General features: G+C 39.6%; 4 protein-coding genes across 20 annotated transcripts in view; 1 reads left to right on the plus strand and 3 right to left on the minus strand.

Moving 5' to 3' along the window:
• LOC120785905 (cytoplasmic dynein 1 intermediate chain 1) overlaps positions 1-5,936 on the minus strand; it is a 55,562-nt gene extending 49,626 nt beyond the window's left edge. For 3 of the 10 annotated variants that reach the window (XM_040120874.1, XM_040120881.1, XM_040120871.1), the window contains exons 1-5: positions 5,238-5,518; positions 4,035-4,168; positions 3,626-3,740; positions 2,061-2,148; positions 705-746 (exon numbers count right to left, since the gene is read on the minus strand). In XM_040120874.1, the coding sequence (XP_039976808.1) occupies positions 705-746; positions 2,061-2,148; positions 3,626-3,740; positions 4,035-4,154 (365 nt within the window). In that variant the 5' untranslated portion in view covers positions 4,155-4,168; positions 5,238-5,518. The other 7 variants (XM_040120880.1, XM_040120879.1, XM_040120877.1 and 4 more) reach the window with 5 other exon arrangements.
• Positions 5,937-6,015: 79 nt separating this feature from the next.
• Positions 6,016-16,048, plus strand: pdk4 (pyruvate dehydrogenase kinase, isozyme 4). Of its 3 annotated transcripts, XM_040120884.1 has the most exons (11): positions 6,023-6,457; positions 6,990-7,131; positions 8,966-9,037; positions 10,129-10,313; positions 10,808-10,897; positions 11,235-11,312; positions 11,597-11,673; positions 11,764-11,862; positions 12,192-12,305; positions 13,751-13,864; positions 14,174-16,048. In XM_040120884.1, exons 1-11 carry the CDS (start codon positions 6,340-6,342, stop codon positions 14,318-14,320), a joined length of 1,236 nt encoding a protein of 411 aa, XP_039976818.1. In that variant the 5' UTR covers positions 6,023-6,339; the 3' UTR covers positions 14,321-16,048. The 3 variants fall into 3 exon arrangements, with proteins under 3 accessions (XP_039976820.1, XP_039976819.1, XP_039976818.1); XM_040120885.1 differs by lacking the exon at positions 10,808-10,897 and having other exon boundaries at positions 6,022-6,457; XM_040120886.1 differs by lacking the exons at positions 11,235-11,312; positions 11,597-11,673; positions 11,764-11,862; ... (1 more) ...; positions 13,751-13,864; positions 14,174-16,048 and having other exon boundaries at positions 6,016-6,457; positions 10,129-10,338.
• Positions 16,049-17,729: 1,681 nt separating this feature from the next.
• On the minus strand, positions 17,730-20,711 carry asb4 (ankyrin repeat and SOCS box containing 4). Its single transcript, XM_040120882.1, has 6 exons — positions 20,411-20,711; positions 19,589-19,888; positions 19,237-19,479; positions 18,878-19,125; positions 18,639-18,752; positions 17,730-18,456 (listed from the first exon to the last, which is right to left on the minus strand). Exons 1-6 carry the CDS (start codon positions 20,709-20,711, stop codon positions 18,268-18,270), a joined length of 1,395 nt encoding a protein of 464 aa, XP_039976816.1. The 3' UTR covers positions 17,730-18,267.
• Positions 20,712-22,945: 2,234 nt separating this feature from the next.
• Positions 22,946-24,798, minus strand: part of ppp1r9a (protein phosphatase 1, regulatory subunit 9A) — a 50,699-nt gene continuing 48,846 nt past the window's right edge. For all 6 annotated transcript variants that reach the window (XM_040121255.1, XM_040121259.1, XM_040121254.1 and 3 more), the window contains 2 exons: positions 24,541-24,723; positions 22,946-24,053 (listed from right to left, as the gene is read on the minus strand). In XM_040121255.1, coding sequence (XP_039977189.1) covers positions 23,871-24,053; positions 24,541-24,723 — 366 coding nt within the window. In that variant the 3' untranslated portion in view covers positions 22,946-23,870. The remainder of the gene's footprint in view (positions 24,054-24,540; positions 24,724-24,798) is intronic.

The raw sequence follows: 24,798 nt of genomic DNA on the forward strand, positions 1-24,798 counted from the left end.
TAGTAACATTCAGCATTTGAAAATCAAAATACATCCATCTATTTAGCTTGCTCAGCACACATGACAATAGACTTGTCATGCATGATCAGTGAGTTTGACAAAACCATGAGCTCATTCAGCGCATTTGCGTGGTTGTTCAGCAGTTCTAACTTGTTTTAGGAATCATTTACATACAGGGAATTTAAAAAGCAACTGAAACCTAAAGAATTTTATGGCAAGTTGGTTGAAATCTAACAGCTATGAAAGGATAATTCTTCCAACTGTACTACAGTTTTGAGGATACCTTTTAGGGCCACTAAACACACACATTAGGCCTTCAGCTTGTGCCACACAGTGCCAGGTGAGAGTGGCAAGGTATTTCTTTAGCCTGATGGACTGTCTGTTTTACAGTAACAGCGATGACACTTTAAGCAACAGTGTGAAGGCTGAAATGACTTCTGTGGCTCAACTCATGCGAGCAGCAATCTTTCGAGCTGGTATTAAGGGAGACAGCACAGCTTCGGACAGGAAGTCACCAGAGAGTGGAGGAACGAAGGTAAGCAAGGCACTCCACTGTTTTGATCTTATAAATTATGATGGGAACACATCGGTAAGACCAATGACAATGCTTGGGTGCCTCTCTCTGTTCACATGAGGATAACCTCACCTAAAAAAAAATTAAGGGGGGGGGGTGTGTTCCTGGGTTTGACATGAAAAATGCTTACCTTACGCTCTGTGCTTGGGACTTGTTTTTAGAGAAACCTGACCTAAGAAGGGACACACACATACACAGCCACAAATGGAGAAGCTCAAAATGGCATGCCATAATCCAGGGTGGATTTGGGGGGAAAATCTTTCATTCCAGGTATTGGAGTTAACTCACCAATTTGTAAAAAATCAAATTGGTAAAAGATAAAAAGAAGCAAAAAGTCTTATAAAAGAGAATTTATTCCTGCTAGGAACTTTCTTCATCCCCAATTCCACCCCTGGCCATACCAGAACAACACATCACTAATGACCCCTGAGGGCATCCCTCACACATTGATCATACAGTCAGCTACCATTAAAACGCAAATGGAAAGCGCTTGATGACCACTCCCTTCTCAAGGTTTAATTAACAAAAGAAGATATGAGCAGAACTTAAATTAGTTGCTGCACCAGGCTGGTGTTTATGAGTGTGTTGTAAGACAGAATCGGAAAACCTTACATTTTGTCACTTGTGCTCAAATCAGCTGTTTACCTGCAAATGTATAGTCCATGCTCATTAGGCCCCATATTCCAGAAATATTCCATTAACTGGCTCACCAAGGCTGCTTTCTGAAAGTCTGCCAATGTGTTGCTTACTTGAAAGTTTATATCTGGAAACTGCAATTTGCATCTCTCAGTATTTTCCCACTAACATCTACTTTTCATGAATGTCTACAGCTGAGACTTACCTCAAGCTCAAACATAATTTCTCATACTTGGCAGTGATAAACAACAAGCTGTACAGTGGTCATCAAAACACCAGATGCCATGACAAATGACAAAATACCACATTCAAAACCTAACAAGGCAGCACAACCATACCAGTAGTGACACTCATCCTTACCTAAACCTGTTGTGCAATTGACAAGAAAAGAGACAGAATATATGTAAAAAGGACAATCTGCAAAAAATATTCACAGCCAAATGCCCCTTCACTTTTATCAACATATTTAGGCCACATTTTGCCTTCAAGTTAAAGACTCATACAGTTTAATGGTAACCTCTCAAAGAGCATAACTGGTACGTGAGAGTGAGTAATGCCTTCTAGTACACATTTTCCGAGTGTCTTATTTCGCTTACATGAGCATCTAATATTTATTTTTTCCTTACATAACAATGTGACAAATTCTTGAGATATATTCAAAAAACTATCAAATATCAAAAACAAAAAAAAAATCAGAATTTTTTTTCTCGACCCAAACCAAAGAAATTGATAAATACTTCAAATGTGACCTCTTATTTTCAAAGTTACCAAAGAAAAATGAACAAGATTCATGCACCAAGAAAGACTTCTGACATTGAACTTTGGTGTTAAGTGCGTGATTTTGGCCTACCTGCCTGCCGCTCCTCCATCAGCTGAGTCCTGGCTCCCCGTCTCACTGGGTGTGCTTACTGATTTGGAGGGGGACACAGGGGTCGGGACTAAATAATGAAAGTAACATGAATCTAACATTAAAGGCTGCAAAGAATGGACTGCTCAAAAAAATTGGGATGAGAAGCAACAACGTAAAAAAAGTGATGGACAAATATAATAAATGTTTAAAAGAAAGGAGAGGGAAGCAAGGCATCAAACGCATTGTTGATTTTTGTATTTATTAGTTATCTGTACTAAGATGCATTTGAAGATGCATTATAAATAACTTAAACTAATAACAGGCATAGTAGTGACCCATTTCTGAGGTATTAAGGGTGTTGTTACAATTTCAGACCACTAGAGAACAGTGCTGCCAAAAGCTTGCTGGAGGTAATTTGTGCACAAGTAAAGGGAACACATTTTTCTTCCTCTTCCAAGTATTTATGTCCAAATACCCACATACATGATATCATACACTCAAGGTACACAGTGGAACAGGAAAAGATGATAAAAGGAGGTTGCTATAAAAATGAATCATCAAAGTAAATATGAAAAATGTTCAGCACAGTCAAACCACAATGTCTAATACAGATCATGGAATCAAATTATGATAAAAAACACAGTGTTATGTGATGAACCCTAATAAATAGTACGTGTGAAAAAGGTACAAACATATATAATATATAATATATATATAATATACACACATAAATACATACATACATATATATATATACATACACATACATATATATATATATATATACACATACATACATATATATATATATACATATACATATATATATATATACACATACATATATATATATATATACACATACATATATATATATATATATATATATATATATATATATATAATATTTTATATATATTTATATATATTATATATATATATATTATATATATTATATATATTATATATAAATATATTTATATATATGTAATATATTTATACATAATATTTTATATATATTAATATATAATATATATTTTATATATAATATATTTATATATATAATATATTATATATATATATATAAATATATCTAAAATATTATGTATATATATACACACACACACACACACACACACACACACATATACATATATATATATATATATATATATATATATATATATACACATATACACACACATATATATATATATACATATACATATATATACATATAAACAGAAGTACTACATTCTGCAAAGTCATGGCATGGATGACATCCTTTAGTTCTCTGATGATTTCATTTTCAGTGGGGTGGGACTGGACAGATAATTTTCACCATATTACAGTAAGTTGCTGTATGCATCTTAGGTCTGCTAAATGAGTATGTAGTACATTAAACATTTTCTCAGAAGTTTTTTCGCTTTAATGACGTATGGTGTAATTTGAGAACCATGTAGGTAGGTTTTACTGTAGGTGTTGTAAGAATTTGCTAAACCTTTTGCATCACAATCACAAGAGAAGGATTGATTTATTGTTTCTGGTGTAAGAGTATTATGTACCTAGTGGAGGCTCCGGTGATATGCCAATACTCTGTAGGAGGGCCTCAGTCTCCCTGCGCTTACGGTCTAAGTCTGAATCCTCTGGAGTCACCTCTGCCTTCTGCTGGCTCTCTGACTGCACGGGACACATAGAGAAATGTCAGCTTACCCATCATGAATTAAAGAACAGGTTCACAGCTCACACATCTTGAGTTAAAGAACACGTTAAAACATGCATGTGTTCATGCACAGTTTGATTACAAATTCCAACACCGACTTTCTGCACACACAAAGATGTTTCTATGCACACATGGACACATACAATCTCAGCCTTTTATGTTTTACGGCCTGACAAAAAACAACTGATGACACAAACATTACACACAAGAGGGTGATAGAGTATGAGTGCCAGTAGTGTGAATTTACTCACTTTTTTCCTTACCTCTTTCTTCTTCCTCTCCTCCTCCTTTCTCTTTTTTTCCTCCCTGATTTGGGCGAGGCGCTGCTTCTTGCGCTCAAGCTCTGCTTTTAGGTCACTTTTGTCCGACATGGTGTCCTATGGGGCTTCAAGCAAGAAGATCGAACAGTAATGAGCTACATATGGCTCACTCACAATATGCTCTGGTTTGGTTTTAACATTATATAGTATGGGAGAGAATTGGTTCATCCAGTGAGCCTAAGTGATTCTTCAGGAAACCCACTGGGTGTGGCAGTTATACAAAAACCAATAAGGACTTGATATTGGCAGAACAGCTGTCAATACTAGATCATACCCAGCAGAAAAGGATTTTCACATTGGTGTGACAATGTGTACCAATTCCAGAGGAACTAGTCCAGTGTATGTATGATATATTTAGGCAGCCACTTCATCTGTTCAATTCCGTAGTCAAATCGACATGGTTATCAAAAAACTAACCAAACCTTGTACATGCATTAAAATACTCTAATTTGATGAGACTTTTATGGGAACGGTTCAAAACCGCAACACTTCTATTTCCACTATCCAGTTAGGAAGACAATAAAACTTTAATGGATGGAAAACAAACTTAATGTAGCCTTACGATTGAGATCTTGTATCAGGTTCACTAACTATGCCTCTGAGTTGTTACAGAAAGGTGGGCTACCTATTTATAGCAGTGTGCACCCTGACCAGTGGTTCGTTGGGTATTAGGCCAGTGTCACATCCCTCAGACATAGAAAATGAATAGAAAGTATATGAACCTGGAGGTTTAAAAACGCCCACTAAAGCTTTTTGGAACGAATATATGAGTAAATAACTAAAGGTATGTAGGCCATTATGTCTTCCAACATAAATAAAATAAAGGAACTGACACATACACAGTATAATAATAACAGAAAACACAAGTTACATTGATAAATATCCATGCAGGAAGACAAACAAACCACTAGCTAAATATGCTCGTTCAACCGACTAACGTTAGCAAAGCATCAATGCATTCGCAGCTAACGTTAGCTAATCAGAAATCTGACAGCATTTTACTTACGGCAATGCGTTTAAGGCCTTGCCATACATATTATAGTGAATTTTGCTAACGAAGAGCGTTAGCTGACAAAAAGGGGAATATTTTATCCCAAATAACCGTATAATGTACTGTTACGGTATCACTCGTACCTTGTCCACTCGTACTGATAATGATGTGTCACCCGGCAAAGATGCTGTCTCACTGCTGCACCCCGAAAAAAAATCAACACATCATCTACCTAAACAACACTGAATCGAGGCCTCTCGGCTACCACCGAATAGGTCGTCTCAACCTTTTCGTGTGGCTATTGATGACACTGTTTAAAATAGAGCATTTCAGCGGTCGATGACCCGAATACTACATAAGACAGGTGCACTGCACGCCGATACATCCCTAGGAGGAGTAGGATGGAGTAGGGAAGGAGGAGACGAAATCCCACCTCCTTTGACACGCACTGTCATCCACTCGTGAGTTTTGCAACGCCGCCATCATCTGGGCATTTGGTGAAGTGCGTTGGCGAACATAAAACTAACAAATAAACAAACGTTGATACTTTTCAGGCGCGACTGTACAGACAGAGGTCGTCTGTTGTGCTATGAGCTTCTAAACTCGTGGCTGGAAGTCTGGTGAGTTTTAGTTGGGTGCACGTTGATATTCGAGTTAACTAGAAAGCGAAGCTGCGGCAAGTACAGTCGGTTTGGAAGTCTGTCTGTCTCTAATGAAGACCCGTACAGTTATTTGAGATATCCGTTTGCCACCGTGATAATCACGGTAAGCGCTCGAATATGAAACAAACAAGAATTTTTTGGATAGCTCGTCGGTAGGGGAGGCTGTAATAAAAGACCATGTTACTTTACATCACGGTCTGGATCGAACATTGTGAGAGGACTCCGACCCGCCCAAGGCCAGCAAAAAAAAAAAAATCTTGCCGCTCATTGGTTGATTTTGCTGTCAATCTCTCCTCTCCTCCTCGGCCAAAGAAAACACAAATCGCTCTGTGTTGTAAATTGCCTTTGGAGCACATTCAACAACTTGACCGAGATGCGAGGAGGCTGCCCAAGAAAAACAGCGATGGGGAAGTCGTAGCCAGTCTTCTCAAAGATGTCAAATTAACGAATGGGGTTTCATGTCTGATGCCGAGCTTTAGCCCCTGCTAGCCAAAACTCGTCGCACTGGAGCGTGCTGAAGAGACAACGCACAGTTTTTACCCCCGATACACTGACAGTTTGGGGTCTGTGAAGGAGAGGAGAAATGAAGTTCGCTCAGCTTTTGTTGAAAAACGGCTCCGTAACTGGGATACCGAAACAAGTGGAGAGGTTCTCTAAGTTTTCCCCTTCTCCCTTGTCTATGAAGCAATTCATTGACTTCGGTAAGCGTTGCGAGTAGTAATGATTTTGTCCGTCAGTGCACGTTACTGAGTGTTTTTCCCAGACTCACATGGCTGTTGCACGACTTCCGTTATTCTCTTTGTGTGGTGACAGCTGACTTTGCACCGTGCAGATCACTGACAGACAACTGCAGCTAACACCAGAAAAAGACACATGCAGACAGATGTTCACGGAGATGCTGACGTTTCTCAGATCTTTATTTGTGTCTCTTACTGTACATGGCATCTGAAATTACCAATTTTAACTTTTGGTGACTGACTGAATACTGCAATAACAAATAGAAGAAACAAACAAAAACAAAAAAACTGAATCTAATCTCTGCATTAACATGCGGCTATTTTCATCATGGTTTTCCATTTCATTTGCACAACAGATTCCCGTAAAGAAAGTCCTTTTCCACAAATAACCCCTGACAGATTTCGTTTTTAATCAACTTTCTCGACAGGATGAGGTCAAAAGGTGCTTGCTTGCTCAGTCATTTTTTTTTCCTGACACTGTCCCTCGTGACTGCAGGCTCGGCCAATGCATGTGAGAAGACCTCCTTTGTGTTCCTGCGTCAGGAGCTTCCTGTCAGACTGGCCAACATCATGAAGGAAATTGATTTCCTCCCTGACAAGCTCCTCAGTACTCCATCCCTTAAACTCCTCACCAGCTGGTAGGATCTCTAGACTAAAGTACAGCTCTAATCTGTTGTACAACAATCACTGTTACTAAACTCTGGAAATAAAGAAATCTTAGTTTTCCAACCAGTCTTCCTGCAACTTTCTGCAGCAGTGTTAACGTGAGGAATAGAACGTTAGGGTAAAGTGAGAGTCCTATTGTATGTCTTGCGTCATTTATTTTCAGGGTTTCCGGCTTATACAAGGTCATATAGGGACTGGTTCTCGTTTCAGCACGAGAAAGTTATGAAACAGTAGTGTCTGGGTTCCAGCCTTTGGATGTTTAGCTTCAATTATAATATGGAGCCATTCTTTATGCATTTGCCTCCTTTGGTTTTGGTGAGTTTAGCTTGTCACATGATTATCTGATTGGATGAAAGTATCGCTGTCGATGTTGTGTGAGGTGACTCTCTGTTCTGTGTAAAGATGCATGAAATCTTCTCCTCCCCCACCCACCTGCCCTCTGTGCAATAATTTGATGGCTAGATTGCAACAGATCTTGGAACATGCTTTGTGATTTTCTTCTGAATTGGATAAGGTTGACACACCAGCCAGCCTCACTGTCCCTGTTTAATGTTTGCATATTATTTTTATGTAATAGGCCTTTATAACTTAATATATAATGTATAAGCTTCACTGTTCTGTTATACTATGAAGATGCAGCACAGATTTGGAATTTTGAAGAATGCATGCTAGGATTACACAGTTCCACCTTTTTTTTTTTTCTTCAAGGTCACAATCCTCACACAGGTAGAGTTAAACCAGCATATGTGAACCTGTGTGCACACGACCGTTTCAAGGTACACTATGTTCATTATCTAAATTGAGAAAGGCTATAAACATTGAGTTGCACTCAGGTACAGGACTGTGTGTGCAGGAAAATTGATCGTTATGTCTGTAATGTCGTTTAGTGTATTTGCATGACTGAAGAGCCCAACAGCTTTTCTCTAAAGCCAAAATGGAAGTCCTGTTTCTGTGTACTTTTACTACTTGGAGTGTGTTTTTCCACCACAGCTGCTACTTCTCAGTATCAGCATGTTGTTATAGTATTCTACTGCAGACCGCAGACCCTAGCACATTGATTATGTTTGGTCTACGTGAAGACATGACAACAAGGGTCATTACCCCACCCCCACTCTTTTCATAAGAGCCATAGCAGTGTCTATATTTGGCCATGGAGGCCTACCTCCCGCACCGTGGCTTTCTTATCCCCGTTTGGCAGAACTCTTTGGGTTTCCTGCAGAAGAGTTGATCTGTCACTCGTTAATGTTGTTCACGAGGTGAGAGAGGGGACACCTCGATGTTTTCCTGGCAAACTTGCAAAAACAGAAGTCGCATCATAGTCTCTCAACAGATATACATCTGTGTGCATGGCAGGACTTGATATAAAATCAAAAGCTGAAGGTCAGTTGAGGGACAAACTCAGCACATAGAAGACATAGCCACACTGCTGTTCACCTTTCACCCAGTTTTTCTACACCAAGATAGTGCAAGAGAGAGTGTGACTCAGTGAGTTCAGCACAAAGTCTTCTTCGTCCACTTGCCTTGATAAAAAAAAGACTGATAAAACAAACTAAAATTAACTAAGGGGGTGGGGAGTGTTGTTAATCATGTGGAAATAATCTATGCCTAATGATACAGTTGTTCTAGTTGTCTAAATGAAAGAAGTTCAATAATGGCCTCTAAGAGTAGTTTTTAGTGCCTTCACGTGAAGTTTCATGTAAATCAAATCACCTCTTTTTTTTTCATCATAGTGGAGCTTTCTGTCATTTCAATGTACAGTAAATAAACCAAATTGAGAGTGTATCTGTATTTCTTTGTGCCCACCAGGTATTCACAGAGTTTGTTGGAGCTCGTAGATTTTCTAGAAAAAGATCCAGATGATAAGGATGTCCTGACAAAGTAAGTAATTTACGGACACTTTCCAGTACATATGCATTACTTAGTACACCGTAAGAATGTATTTGTTTGTTTTTTTTCCTTGAGCTTACCAATCCAACTAGTTGATTATGCAGAAATTGCCACTACTAATCAAATAATTCTGTAATTATTTGTTAACTGCCTGTTTTCAACCTCACGCTGCAAACTTCAGATCAGACTCAGTAGCACAGTCGCTTGAAATCCATATGTCTGTTATGGAAACGGCTGCGGTCACATCTTTCATCTTCACATACCTTGTACAACAACTGAAGGCCACCGTCAGACTCAAAGATAGAAGATTAATTACAGTATAGGCTCCACTGTTTCAGCAAAATCCAACATCTTCCACCACCAAGACGAACTGTTTCATGCAGTTCAGTACCAGCAATAACTCCTTTTAATTTGGAGTAATTAAGATTAATTCATCTTGTTCATTCAGCATGTATTTCAATATTTGCTTTTTTTTGGGAGACCTTTTGTATCAGGTACCATGTGTTAGAACTCGTTTTACTGCTTTGAATGCAGTTTCTTCAAATTGCTGATTAAAGTAGTACAATTATAAATTAAACTTGCAGCCACCATTGAGCACATCAGCACTGTAAACAGTAGGTTTAGCTGTTTGGCTGCTTTCGCTCTCCAGTTTGAAGTGGCTCTACGCTACACTAAAGGGTAGATAGTAAGATAGGAGTTTGATGCCTGTGTGAAGTATTTTTTTCATGCCAATTAGGAGACATTTATCAGCTAATTATCAATTTGCTGGGATCAGCTTTCAAATACTAGATATTTGATATTGGTACATCCTTAGTGGGCTGGTGGGTGCATGCATGTGTGTGCATGCTTGCTGGTATTGGTATTGATATCTTTTGTTGCAACACAAAACTCTTGTTGAAAATTAATTGAAAGTGTGCTCATTGCCTTGTTTTTATGTGAATAAACAACAATGTGCTATGTTTAGCAGGCATGTGTGTCCAATGCCTTGCACGTTTATGCTGATGTGCACATAATCTAATAAACATGGTGTGGTACCTACCCTCACATACTCACACGTCCATCATCATTGTCTTTGCCCTTAGCTTTACACAGACTTTGGTAAACATCCGGAACCGGCACAACAACGTGGTGCCCACCATGGCTCAGGGCGTGGTGGAGTACAAGGAGGCGTTCGGCGTGGACCCCGTCACCAACCAGAACGTTCAGTACTTCTTGGACCGTTTCTACATGAGCCGCATCTCCACACGCATGCTCATGAACCAGCACAGTCAGTATAGCACTTGTGATTGACTGTGAGTTAATCAACACAGTTGCTAACACTCACAGCTCATGTCAATAATTTACACTCAGTGTGCTGAAAATGCTTGATAGCCAGAAGAAGGGGCTCTGCCACAGCACATTTTGTCATTTAAAAAAAAAAAAAAAATCTGATTAAGCACCAAGTCATGACCATGAACATGTCACGTTTTAAGATTTTACTGCTGTATATAAGTACCACAAAGTCAACACCCAGCCTGCAGCACTTCTGTGGCACTGAATGGTTAATGCATCTGATGTTATTGCCAGCAGCTCAAGAGATATAGTTACAACTATTTCAACAATAAGTGTTCAACTGTTGCTAATATTCCCCACTGCAAAGACTATGCTTTGCTTTATTTGTACTTTGTACTTTACTAAATATCCACAAAGTTATGGGCCGTGCAATTTGTCTGTACGGATGTGTTTTTTGAAGCACACAGTGTTTGTTGTTCTGCCCTGTAGCATTAATCTTTAACGGCAGTGTGAACCCAGCCCATCCCAAACACATTGGCAGCATTGACCCCAGCTGTGACGTTGTGGAGGTAGTAAAAGGTAATGAATGATCTTCCTCAGTTTCAATACCCCCCCACACACACACACACACACACACACACACACACTGGATGTGTTATCTGCTTTCCACCACTCTGTACAAATCCATGACTCTTTGAACTTTTACAGTATAATCTAATATTTTTAGGGTAAATATACAGTCGGAAGGGATGTTATCATTATACATATGGCTATGATAGAGCCACCTGTGAATGTTGTATAAACTGGTTCACTAAAAGGCAGAAAATGTCCTCCATTTAGCATGAGATGTTATTCTTTGTGGTTAGAATTTCTCACGCTGATATGTAACCACAGATTGTTTTGTTTCACTCTGTAGATGCGTATGAGACTTCAAAGATGCTGTGTGAGCAGTATTACTTGACCTCCCCTGATATGGAGATCACAGAAGTCAATTGTAAGTCTTACAAAACAACCATAATGTTTCTATTTGCAGATATTTTTTATCTGTGTGTGCACGTTTTAACTGTTGCTCTTGCCTATATTATATTTTTGTTTGGATATTTTCTACTGTAAAGTTCTGTGTGAGACGACAGTTTTAATGGTGCTTACTGTGTTGTCTCGGGGCAGAGCTAATATGTACTTCTGTAATACACCTAGTTTTCTAAAAGGTTTGTTTTATCATATTAACGGTCTTTTTTTTTTTTTTTATTACGATCAATAATATAAAATTGTTCAAAGCCAAAAACCCTGGCCAGCCCCTCCACATTGTCTATGTGCCGTCCCATCTCTACCATATGCTGTTTGAGCTCTTCAAGGTACAGTAACCAACAAACCTGAAAATCAGACCTATACTATTCTTCCTCGTGTGTCTGCTCACTTGTTTTGTAATCCATGTTCTCCGTCAGAACGCCATGAGAGCTACAGTAGAGACCCATGAGACGAATCCAGCGTTGCCCCTAATCAAAGTGCGAGTTTCACTGGGCACTGAAGACCTCACTATCAAGGTAGATGAGGACACCGAGAGTAAGACAAACTAAAGGCAGTACTGTGCACACCATTGTATATACATTGTATATTAACAAAGCAATACGTGTTGTAGTGGCATTCACTACACAAATATATCTTTTGCCTTCAGCTACACTGTATGCAAGTCCACGAGGACCTTATTACCTTAGTATATACTGTTAATAAAACCAACTGCGATGAGTCGATACACAAAGCATCACATTGGTTAGATTCTGTTCACATGGCAAATGATGAAGAGGTGTTTAGTTCACTGGATGTGAGCGTGCTAGCAGAACAGTAAGAGGACCCATGTCTTCCTTATTTTTAGATGTCTGACAGAGGAGGCGGAGTCCCTCTGAGGAAGATTGAACGTCTCTTCAGCTACATGTACTCCACGGCTCCCAGTCCTGTCCATGTAGACAACTCTCGCAATGCACCTCTGGTGAGACTAAACCTGTTGGGCTTAATCATTCTTGCACATTTTTCAGTCTTCAGTTTTGATGATTGTCTTAGTCAGTACACAATATTCTACAAGACTACAAGCTTGCTTTTGGCATTTTAAACCCGACATGCAGCTCAGTAAAATCTCGCTGTGCTGTTCTGAACTGGGATTAAAAGTGAACTAAAAAGTAATTCTCTTGGTTCTAAACCGAGGCTCACGCAACTGAGCATGATTGCAGATTATCTTTTTTTTTTTTTTTTTTTTATTACGATCAATAATATAAAATTGTTCAAAGCCAAAAACCCTGGCCAGCCCCTCCACATTGTCTATGTGCCGTCCCATCTCTACCATATGCTGTTTGAGCTCTTCAAGGTACAGTAACCAACAAACCTGAAAATCAGACCTATACTATTCTTCCTCGTGTGTCTGCTCACTTGTTTTGTAATCCATGTTCTCCGTCAGAACGCCATGAGAGCTACAGTAGAGACCCATGAGACGAATCCAGCGTTGTTCCCTAATCAAAGTGCGAGTTTCACTGGGCACTGAAGACCTCACTATCAAGGTAGATGAGGACACCAAGAGTAAGACAGACTAGAGGCATTACTGTGCACACCATTGTATATACATTGTATATTAACAAAGCAATACGTGTTGTAGTGGCATTCACTACACAAATATATCTTTTGCCTTCAGCTACACTGTATGCAAGTCCACGAGGACCTTATTACCTTAGTATATACTGTTAATAAAACCAACTGCGATGAGTCGATACACAAAGCATCACATTGGTTAGATTCTGTTCACATGGCAAATGATGAAGAGGTGTTTAGTTCACTGGATGTGAGCGTACTAGCAGAACAGTAAGAGGACCCACGTCTTCCTTATTTTTAGATGTCTGACAGAGGAGGCGGAGTCCCTCTGAGGAAGATTGAACGTCTCTTCAGCTACATGTACTCCACGGCTCCCAGTCCTGTCCATGTAGACAACTCACGCAATGCACCTCTGGTGAGACTAAACCTGTTGGGCTTAATCATTCTTGCACATTTTTCAGTCTTCAGTTTTGATGATTGTCTTAGTCAGTACACAATATTCTACAAGACTACAAGCTTGCTTTTGGCATTTTAAACCCGACATGCAGCTCAGTAAAATCTCGCTGTGCTGTTCTGAACTGGGATTAAAAGTGAACTAAAAAGTAATTCTCTTGGTTCTAAACCGAGGCTCACGCAACTGAGCATGATTGCAGATTATCTTTTTTTTCGAAGAGGAAAGCAGTCACCAACATCCTATCAGATTATACTGTAGCCACAAGAGAGACTGGAGATTTGTTTACAAAGCAAACCCTCTACAGTATCCACTTTATGTTTTTTTAATGTTGGAATATTTTTGCAACTGGTCCAGATTGTCAAATCCTTAAAGATACTGTAACCCTGTTATTTTTCCTTCAGGCTGGTTTTGGTTATGGCCTACCCATCTCCCGCCTGTATGCCAAATATTTCCAGGGAGACCTGCAGCTCTACTCTATGGAGGGCTACGGTACCTCAGCTGTTATATACTTAAAGGTGAGAACAGCATTACCTCCGCACACAATGTCAAAAATAACTGAAAGCCAAGTTGGTGCAAAGTTCACATAGAAATGCACTGTCAACTACACATCCTGGAATGACTGAGTGGTGGCAGATGTAGATGTGTGTCCTTTTGCAAGTTATAACTCACCACATGTTGCATGTTAGAGAAGTTTTAATCAAACACAGATGGAAATTTGTAGAAAAGCCCAAAGAGAAACAAATTGGATGTGACTCTCATTCGTGCATACATGTGTGTGAATCAGGATCCAGACTAATGAGTTCCCTTCTGTACTGCATCACCAGGCCTTGTCCTCAGAGTCAGTGGAGAGACTTCCTGTTTTCAACAAGTCAGCCTTACGGCATTACCAGGCCAGCACAGAGGCTGATGACTGGTGCATGCCCAGCAAGGATCCAAAGAAACTGGGCAAGTATGAGAGGACTCAGTTATGATAGACCGGGGGGGGCGAAGTTGTGGACACTATAGAATAGTCTGAATAAATTAATAATAAAATGAAGAAGAAGAGGATCCATGCTGGAAGAAGTGGATAAACGTGTACTGTAAGTACAAGAAAGCACTGAATGCTTTCAGCATGTTGCTGGGCCTGGACTACATGGAATCTGGATTCCTTTCTCACCCAAGAGAGAAAAACCTAGAAGGAGAAAATTGCTCATTGTTGGTGTCAAGAATCAGATAAATGCAGAGAAATCATCTGAGCTGAACTATTACGGCCAGCATCCAGGCAATTTAACCACACAAAAGCTCACCACATTTAATTCCATTATACTATAATTATAGGCTGCTAATAGTAATTGAATAAGTCAAGTATTAATCTCCTTTTGCCTCAGTCATAACAATCATTTTCATTTATTTAGCTATAATAACATGGATGCACTGCGAAACAAGCACGCACCATTTTATTTCTTTCATGTATCATTTCACATTCTAAAGACTGGCAAATGTTCTTTGGTTCATTAAATTACCTGGTAAACTTGTGTGTTTGCACTAGGTTAAATGTGTATCAGTGGCTTGAAAAAGCCCAGTCACTCAAGTTCATCAGAACGGGAACATGTTAATGTCTCCAGCATAAGGACAAAGGGAGCAAAATCTGTTCCTCTTGTACGGAGGTTTGCTTCACACACATTTTTCTGCTGTCACACAAGTGGAGCATTTTGGAAACACTACAAGAGTAATAGGTTGTACCAGTGACGTGTGCTGTGAAGTGATAAGTAGTGAAATGATTTTGATTTGATCACTTCAATGTAAATGTCAGTCTGTTAGCTTTTTCAACAGCATTGTAAGCAAAATGTGATTCTTTTTATCAAAGGACTCTGAATGTCAGTAAACTACCTACCTTGTGCCTTAGCCTTGAACCCATTCAAGCTAAGATTATTTTTACAGTTGAATTATTCTATGTTATGTGTTAAGGGTCCCATACAGCAAAGTGAGAAGTGGAATTGTTAAAACAAAGTATTGCAGCATATTTAATGCATACTGTATAGCTGAAATGTGAATAAGTGAATTTTAATTATAACAACTGCCACACACGTTTTCAGTGTTCCCAAGAGGGACTGTCTAGAATTACCCAGCGGATCTCACGCATACTGAAGGTAATTAGATAATATCACCCTAAGTGTCTTGTAGTGATGCATGTTTTATGTTTAAGCGACTTACTGTACTTCAGAGGTTTTGAAGGCTTGTGTGAAATGCTAAATGTTGCACTGTAGAAAACTGTACTTCAGCTTTCTCTTATATGATGTACTGTAAGCCATCACGCTCAGTTGAGTGTAGCATGTTATTCATATTTGACAGATTGACACACACACTGAGACCAGTGTAGCAGAGACATAGGAATGACACAGACAGATGCTCAGACAATGCCAGATGCAAGCTGTACTAACAATTTCACATATTCCATTTCCCAGTTACACACCAGTCATACTTCTCAATTCTGCCCCGGTATAGTTTTAAGCATTTAGAATTGCTGTGAGAAGTTAATGTTTTGATTTAAAATATTTTTATCTCCTTTTCTAAATTTGTGAAGTAGTGGACATGTTTTGGTTGCTTTTTTATACTGTGCAACACTCTTAAAAGGCCAAGTGTTAATGTACTGTAGTTGTGATTCACCACTAAAAGGATCAGTGAATGTAGAAAATAAATTCTCATGTCATTTCTCAACACGTCATTGTTGAAGGTTGTTGTTATTGTTTATTGATGAACTCTATTCTTTGCTATTTGTTGTTTTTGCCATTTACCTGTCCATGGATTAACTGGAATTTCTTTCACAAATTGATTTATCCAGCATGAAAGATTTCAGGTTTCATCAGGTCAGAGAAGTGAGATCTCTAAAACCTAAGCTGTTCCCAGTGTGTTACGTAAACAGCTCCACGTGCAATGTCCTCCTGACTCCCTGATTTTCCCTCCACAGCTTGTTTCGGGAAACTTTGCTCTGTTTGTCCGTAACCATCGCAGACACAGCACATTGGCTTTTCATGGCCGGCTGCCATTAGGAGCTGAGAACAGGCTGTCCTGCTCTGTTTTGCCCCTTCATTAGTGTGCCCACACATTGCACTCTATTTTGGTTTTGTCATTTTGTCTGTTTGTGTCTCTCAATTCTGTTTTCCAGGTCACTGAAGTATTACAAATATAGAATTATTTAAGCTCATTCTCAAATGCAACAGAATACGAAGTAAAAATAAGATCACTGCAATGTCAGAGTCAATACAGCAGTTGTTTTGTGGGGTTTTTCTGCCTGACCTTGTGGGCAGTACGGCACTCTGTTGCACCTGTTTGGCTCTACAGAGGATTCATTTTCAAGCCACCAGCCTTGAACTTTAGCATTCATTCATGTTAAAGTGGGCACATGCTGTGGCAACATACCAATAGAGTATGTTTAATACATAGAGCTACACAAATACATAGAGAAACCTACAGTGTGGTAAGTAGCAAAGTCAAGATTTCACTGACATTTTATGTTTATTTATTAGACTGTTTGACTTGTTTGGGATTTTAAAGTGTCAAAAATATTCCTACCAGCAAGTCCCTTACAACTAAAATGTGTATGCACTATTACATACAATAAACCAATCTTGGATCATGGTAGAAAAATGGAAGTCAGACACTATCAAACCACAGACACACCTGTTTATGTGTGTGACCTATGGACTGCCATAAGGTTCACAAATATTACACCCACAGTACAAGGGTGCAGTTACAAACAACTTGTAAGATGGTGAGGTCACCGGTCTGAGAGGGATTTAATTCCTTTGTATGAAAAGCTATAACCCTGTATGTGGAACAATGCCGACCCCCATATATGCTGGGATTTTTCATAGATTGTGGAAATTGGAAATATTTAAAACAAAGCACACAGACATTCTGTTAATCATTCTTTGAATCGTTTGCTGGAAAAACTGTTATATTTTGTCTTAATCATACCTGTTTAGTAACAGTTTAAAATGTATTTTTGCCATCTGTGTACCTGTGCACTGTATGACTGGAGATTAGGAAAAGAGCAAGGAAGTTCTTGCTGAACAAAGTATACACCATTTTTGGGGGAAATTGTGGGTCAAAAGATTCAAATATTTTCCACTGAATGCACTTCCTTGTATATGCTTTTGTATAGTTTGGTATATATTTCTGGCCAAGGTGTTCAGAAAATGGTATTGGGCCATGTTTGTGTCTACATGTGCACACCACTGGAAAAACAAACACTTGTTGTGGAGTGCTTTGTCAAGTGTTTGTTCTGTTCTGGAGTATCATGAGAGCATGAGCTGGAGAGTGAGCATTAAGGCCGGTTGCCAGGCAGATTTGGATCCTCTGAAGTATGAGGCAGCACTGTAGTAGACAGACAAGTTGGTCAATACAGCTCAGGTGGAAAATTAGTGCAAAAGATGTGACGCTTTCACTTTAAAAGAGGCAAATGAGGTCTTTGGAGAAGGTGAAAGATATAATCAATACAAAGAAGACAGAAAAACTCGTTTTGAATGCGACGGCTAGCAAATATCCTTACTTATCAATCACTATAGATTATTATTAAAATTAGCACAGCAATTTTCATCATTTAATTGCCATTTTCTCACCTGTCGCTCAAACTCCTATATATTTACGGTTGAACAGTCAGTTGATTAATGATTTGTGGTAAATTGGATGGCGTCTTCTGTCATGTCCAACCTCAAACCACCTAAATAAACCAGTTTTATTGTAATTCATCTGATGTCTGACTGGCAGACACAGCTTGTTTGTAGTTTCTTCTGCACCGTCAAACACTAAACAGGAATTTCTTATGTTCGAGTCAAAAGCCTCCAGGAATGAACGTTTCTATTCAAATCGTCAGGTGACAGGCTACCTATTAGAGCTTCCCATGCGGAAGTTGAAGTCTCCGAAAAAAGTCTCTCCATCAGTACAGTATCCCCTCAGGTTCCAGTAGTAAATATTTCTTCAGGGGAGATGGCAGAGGCAGCTGTGGTACACCTTTGTGGCAGAAGCCACCCAGGCTGGCTCTGATGGCACATCTTGTCAGGTGAAGCAGGCTGCGAGGAGTGTCGGTGCAAACAGCAAAGAGAGAGTCGTAGAAGTCTTTATGTCGCTGGCGAAGCAAAACATTTGGAAATTTTAGACTACCTTCAATTATAAGACACAGTATAATTCAAAATTTACTGTTGATGTGTATTTTAATACAAATACACTGGCAATTATAGCTTTTTTTATTAGTGCTAAACTGATACAAATATGCACATACTATCCATATACAATATATCCCTATCCTACCTTGTAGCTGTCGTCAGGAATGGCACTTCTCCACTTCTTTGTGGGCTTTAAACGTTCATAAGAGTTTATCGTGATTTCTACTACTCTGGGAAAGTCATGGCAGGACTGCAGCACCTGCACAAAACAACACACAACAAGACAATATACAGCACAACAATCTTGCAAGGACCTTCTGCTATTGACACAATTTGTCATAGATACTGTAGTTCAATATCATTTTTTTTGACATCGCACCACACCTTGTGGAACTGTGGTGGGTAGATCCGCGCTGCATTATAGTTGAGCAGCAGCTGATAGCAGAGCTCAGGTATGGCCATAGGTCTGACATTGGTCACTTTGAGGAGATACTGAATGGGGGCACAGCCATTGATGTCCATGGCTCTTGTATCTGCTCCGGCCTCCAGCAGCATCTGCATTAGGATGTGATCACAATTCCAGGCCGCTTTATGGAGAGCTGTTTTATGGTCTTCCTCTTGGAGGTTGGGGTCTGGAACAGAAAGGAAATGTTTAAGGAAACAAACCTCAAAGCCTTCATGATACACAACAATGAGGACATGAGTAAAAAGTCATGCACAGTTACTGATCCAGAACCGCTCACCTGCTCGGTGGTCCAGCAGGAGACGACAGACAAAATGGTGACCTTCACTGTAGATTTGCTCCTTAAAATCAAAAGCCCAGAAGGCTGCAGTCATCAGAGGTGTCTCCTGAAAAGAGTTGACCACATCCACAGAAACTCCGTGGGCCAGATATAGAGCCACCAGTTCTGGAACGCCGAATCGGGCTGCTTTGTGTAACGGTGTGTCCTCATCATTGTTGTGGCTCGGCATGTTGACTTTTGCACCTCCATGGGAAAACATAATTATTATTCTGTTGTTTTAGTGGCTTTTACATATTCTGTATTTGCACTTTCATCCGTACATCCATCTACCTATGCGTCCTCCCCTCCTGACCTTTCAAGATGAGCTGCTTGGCACAGTCCACAGACTCCCCGGTGATGCAGTAGTGCAGTGGTGTGTGCCCACTCAGCGACAGGCTGTTGACTTTTGCCCCGTGAGCCAAAAGCAAGGCCACAAAGTCGCCATTGGAGACCTCGCAGGCCACATGAAGCGGGGTCTTCCCATTGGGCATCAGGTTAACGGCTGCACCTTTCTGAAGGAGCGCTAGTGCTGTTTCTACAGCGTTATACATCACACACACATGAATACCCATTGCCCAGGAGTTATCCAGTTTGTAGCCTGGTAGCCAATAACCTGTAGCAAATTGGAAAACCAAGAGTTTAATAGTAATAAAAAAAGGAGTACGACAGATTTTCCTCTCATTCTTTCTTTTGAATTTAAAGACTTTAAAAAAAAGTATGAGGATGATGTTGAAGATAAATGATGGCTCAATATATTGAATCACAGTATAATTATCCCATAGTAGCCTGAAGAGGTATGTTACTGTAATTCACCTAATGTAGACAGTGCTTCTCATCATGTAAAGCCTTAGGCTTTGTGTGGGTTTGGCACCACCTAGTGGATACACTGTAGAACTAGTTCCCTAGCTATGACATTAGGAAAACGTTGACAATTTACTGTATTTTTCCTAACTACCGCTTTTTGAAAATTTGTAATCTGTCATGAGCATGTATTTAACAGTGGAGAGTAATCTAATTTGGGTCATCGTGTTTATCCCTCTGAGCCTACACAGTTGGTATATTCTGACAAGCACACAAACTGGTAACAACCATAACACTAATGGGGGCCAGTTATGTCACCCTACTTCCTCCTTACCTTGTTTGTACGAGGCTAGGACCATGCTGGGGTCCTCCACCTCCAGCACCGTGTCAATGTCTAGTTTGCCGGTGTGCAGGATTTGCAGGACCTCTTGGGTATCATTGGCCCGCAGGGCCTCCAAGAACTTTTGCTTTAGCTGCTTGACAGCTAGTTGTCTGGGGTTCAACTCATCCATGAACTCCCTAAAAGAAGGGTCTCGCACTGCCAAACCTGCTGGCTCAGACACTAGTGTTCTCCACACAGCATGGAGGAGACTGGAAATGAAAACACAAATGGTGATAATGAAGGAATGAAACATACCTAACACTGGAAGGCCTCCATGAGCCCAGCCATGGGAGGCATATGAGGAAGGACGACGGAAATGAAGTAGAGGAGGGGCAACAAGTGAAAGGAGGGAGACGTCAGAGGGAGAAAATAACCCTGGAGTGAAATTAAGATGAATAAAAATAGAAAAGAGAGAGGGAGGGGCTGGAGAGCTACAGCTGACTGTGGCTGACTCAAGGCCAGCTGGTCTGCTGAGATGTTTACTGAGAGAAAGGCATCATGCAGCGGATGGCCGCATGGTAAAAATAACAGATCATGTGAACATGGCAGAGGCGGGACAAATGTTGCAGAGGAAGCTGGCTATCCTCCTCTATATTTTATTCTTATATCTTAATATGACTGAACTGGATCCACCCTAATTACCAGTTCTATAATGAGAAACTGTAGACAAAAAATGGAAAAAAGAACAATCATACCATGACAATCAGTCTCAATATGAATTTTGCACACTGTGCGGCTGCGAGGGATACAGATTCTGTCACTTGCTAGTAAATGACCATTTAAAACTATGTAAAGGAAGTCATAAAAAAGATGAAATATACAAGAAACGAAAGCGAGCTATGGACAGTGACTGCACATTTTATTCAGTGTGTAAGGTAGCTGCCCATTCAAATTTATCAGGATGCGAGAAAAGAGAGCAAGGTAATGACAAATAAAGGAGGAGGAGACTAAGCACAGCTTTTTAAAAGAGTGAAAGCATCGCTAGCAGGTTGTGGCGATTATCTTTTGCTCTCTACGTACATGAAAGACAAACCCTGCCAAACGAGACTCAAAACGTTGCAAGGAGCACCAGGGTCTCATCCATACGTTGGTATCATCATGCCAGGAAAGCTCAGTCAAGCACATAGAAAAGATCTGGAATAGCATTTTGGCTCAGATCTGACCTTATAGCCACCTTAGCCCTCTAACAAACTGTGTGCACACACTGACACAATATAAAACAAGGCTTCTTTAGGATTCTTACAGCATATTGCTCTCAGTGTTTTTACTATACATACAAAAGAGTCAAAAGAGTGCAGTCTGCTGACTGACTTAACAGGAGGGGGTTTTCACAGAAAAGTTCAAGTGTTACAAAATATTTCATAAGAATACATCATGAGCAGTTTATTAGAGTAGCACTGGTGCAGCACTATGTTTGTATTAGAGGAAAACCACAAGCACGATGGGAGAGTATTACTGTGTTTTCTTCTTGCTTTACATGTCCACACTTTCCTTCACGTGATAACAACCATTCAAATCTAAAACATTTTTAATGAAAAGTTTTAATTATGTTTTGGCAAAAGGAAGTAATCATACAATTCTGGATAAATCATTATTAGGTGTTAATAATACTCTTATTTTGTATAAGTTATCATAAACAATAGTCAGTTGCTTCATTAAATACAGAAATAAATAAATAATAACATTAACAGATCAGTGATGCCTGTCTTGCTGTGGCATTGCATGGCGGTATCTGTAACCCCAACTATTCTTCTTGTTCCTAAACTGTTAACAGTACACCAGGCAGGGCCCATAAGACAAAAGGGAATAAAACTAAAGCTGCCTTCATTTCTATCACGGTGACACTGGTGTCTCTATATTTATTGTAAACCTATGGAATGATTCCTGGGAATGATAAAGAAGTAACAAAGGGAACATGTCTCTCAGTGAGCTTCATAATCCTAAAACAAGAGGTGCATAAAGTACATAGATCAATATCAATTTAAATGGTATATTTTTCATCTAATAATTAAATCAAAAATGTTTTAAATCTTACCGAACCAGTTTCATAAGAAAGTTAAAACTATATTGCCTCTATCAGGTGCAAATTCCAGTGTAACATCAGTAGTATCAGGTAATCTTTTCTGCATCCCCTGCATATGTCCTTGATCACAGAGATGAACCATTTATATGGCAGCATTCCTAAATATTATTAAGAATATTCCAGAGTAATTTGCATGGTGAATATGACTGACCTTTGATTCTTCTGAAAGAATGAAACAATCAGAAATGGATGACTTTGTTTAGTCTACTGTATGTGTTTCAACACTCACACAGAAGATGTTAGAGTTCAGAAAAATTCTACTACTCTAGAATTTCTAAAGGCAGCGACGGGGTATTATTTTGTTATTGAGAGAATATAAAAAGAGGTCAATAGCAGGTTACAAGCAAAGCAACATTATGCATATAAGCAGGAAGTTTCTTTTTATCATCTCTTTTTTTGTTGTTTTTATGGTATGGGTTTGGTAAGTTACAAATTTCATGATTACATTGTACCTGAAGTCTCCATTAAAACCAGTCCAATGAGTACAATATGTCCTTGTCATTCATAGTTTGAGAACTGCTTTAGTTATGGTACATTTATACTGTAAGGAGCACTGGACGAACCAGTGCAGAGGTTAAATTTACAGTGTCGCACTTCCAGTGTTCTTGCAAACACTGAGAGAGTTTGTTTCTCTCAGTCAAACTTGGTTCCCAGTTCATTTCCTATTGGAAAGTTCCAGTGTTGTCTTGGTCGGTATTGAAAGTAAGCAGCAAGGGGACACCCAGTGGTGGGAGATGAGTACTGCCTCATATATTCCACCACACAGGCCGGGAACTGTATGTGCTTCAAAGCAATAGAATGATTCCACTGATCAATGTATCTGAACAATATATACATAGGTCTATCAAAATGGCACATCAGACATATTTTTATCTGTATTTATCACTGTATATGTACATGGTTGTTGTGTTTAAAGGTGGTGTGATGGGTAACAGATGGCTCTGAGAATGATATGGGATGAGGATGAAATGAACTTAATACAGACTTACTCTGGATATGAATAAATAAACCTAATCGAAAAGCTATAAACAGCGAAATAAATATAACTGAGTAAATTCTTAAATGGCTACAAACAGAGGATGGGTGTAAAATGAGGCAAATGAAGGGGCAGCATCCTATTATCCAAATGCTCATTTTGGTTTAATTTGCTTACTGAAAAAGTCACTCAACTATCTCCGACAGTTTGGGCCTGAACTCCACCACTGAGAACTACTGAACTACTGAGTAGGCGTCCCTCAGGGTTAGTTTGTGGGGCCTGCTGACGTTCTGTTCCTCGATGCTACTTGTTGTGGTGCTACAGTAAAGCAGGAGGTGATGTAATGATTTGCTTCACTCTGCCGCGCTTTCTTTGCACGCCTCTTTCTGCTGCTGCTCCAGCTCTCTCTTCCGTAGCTTCTCGCGCTGTTTCTCCACCTTGTCACGGTTCCTCTTTGCCTTCTCCATCAGAACCTTAAGGTCTTTGATCTTTTTCTTAATCAGGGCACGGTCCTGCGTAGAAGTGACTCCAAGGGTCTGAAACAAAAGAACGTGCATAAGCATCCTGCATCTCTGGTCTATTTACCTGTTTATGTTACATTAAAGCCTGAAGGATACTATTTTTTTGAGGCTTATACCAACATTGATTGAGAGTTTAAACAAATCTGTTTACAATATATCTGCCGATATTCAATCATTAAAGCATAGACATATAACATAAACAAAAATTTTTGGTAGGAATCCCCACAGTTGTTTTTTGAAGAACTGTGGTCAAGATATACCCCAAGGGGGATATTTTACAGTTTTACAGTCATTACTCATTTGCCCTCAAGGACAAACTAAATAATGGCTCTGTTTCAAAATTTTCACTGTTTCTAAATGTTTGGCATTTCTATACTGCAATTACATGACTGAAATGTACCAATACCAATGCCAATATACTATATCTGCAGGTTGTAATTTATGTGTATGGGACTAAAATATATGCACAATGAAGGTATAAAAACATTAAGTTTCAACCTACCTTTAGCTCCGTGCTATCCAGCTGTAGCAGCTGTTCTCCATCTATGTTTTTGGCAGTGAATTCTGGGATATGGTGTTCTAAGTTGAGGCCCATGAGCCAGCGGGCCACTTGCTGGGAGGTCCACTCTGTAATGCTGCGGTTCTGCCACTGATACTGCTTCGAAAACTGTCCCTCGTCTAGGATCTGACCACGCATAACAAAGAGGAAAAAGAAATAAGCAGATGAGAAGCACAAATTTCCAAGTCTAACATGCATTAT

This window comes from Xiphias gladius, chromosome 24 (genome assembly GCF_016859285.1).
Source record: "Xiphias gladius isolate SHS-SW01 ecotype Sanya breed wild chromosome 24, ASM1685928v1, whole genome shotgun sequence".
NCBI lineage: Eukaryota > Metazoa > Chordata > Actinopteri > Istiophoriformes > Xiphiidae > Xiphias > Xiphias gladius.

Bases quoted from the DNA above. Each gene is read 5' to 3' on its own strand.
- pdk4 (XM_040120884.1), top strand. From the start codon at position 6,340: ATGAAGTTCGCTCAGCTTTTGTTGAAAAACGGCTCCGTAACTGGGATA. The intron at 9,038-10,128 runs GTAAGTAATTTA...CTTTGCCCTTAG, and splicing joins GATAAGGATGTCCTGACAAA to CTTTACACAGACTTTGGTAA. The intron at 10,314-10,807 runs GTCAGTATAGCA...TCTGCCCTGTAG, and splicing joins CATGCTCATGAACCAGCACA to CATTAATCTTTAACGGCAGT.
- asb4 (XM_040120882.1), bottom strand. From the start codon at position 20,711: ATGTTTCATTCCTTCATTATCACCATTTGTGTTTTCATTTCCAGTCTC. The intron at 19,889-20,410 runs GTAAGGAGGAAG...AATTTGCTACAG, and splicing joins CCTAGCCTCGTACAAACAAG to GTTATTGGCTACCAGGCTAC. The intron at 18,457-18,638 runs GTAGGATAGGGA...TTGCTTCGCCAG, and splicing joins TTCCTGACGACAGCTACAAG to CGACATAAAGACTTCTACGA.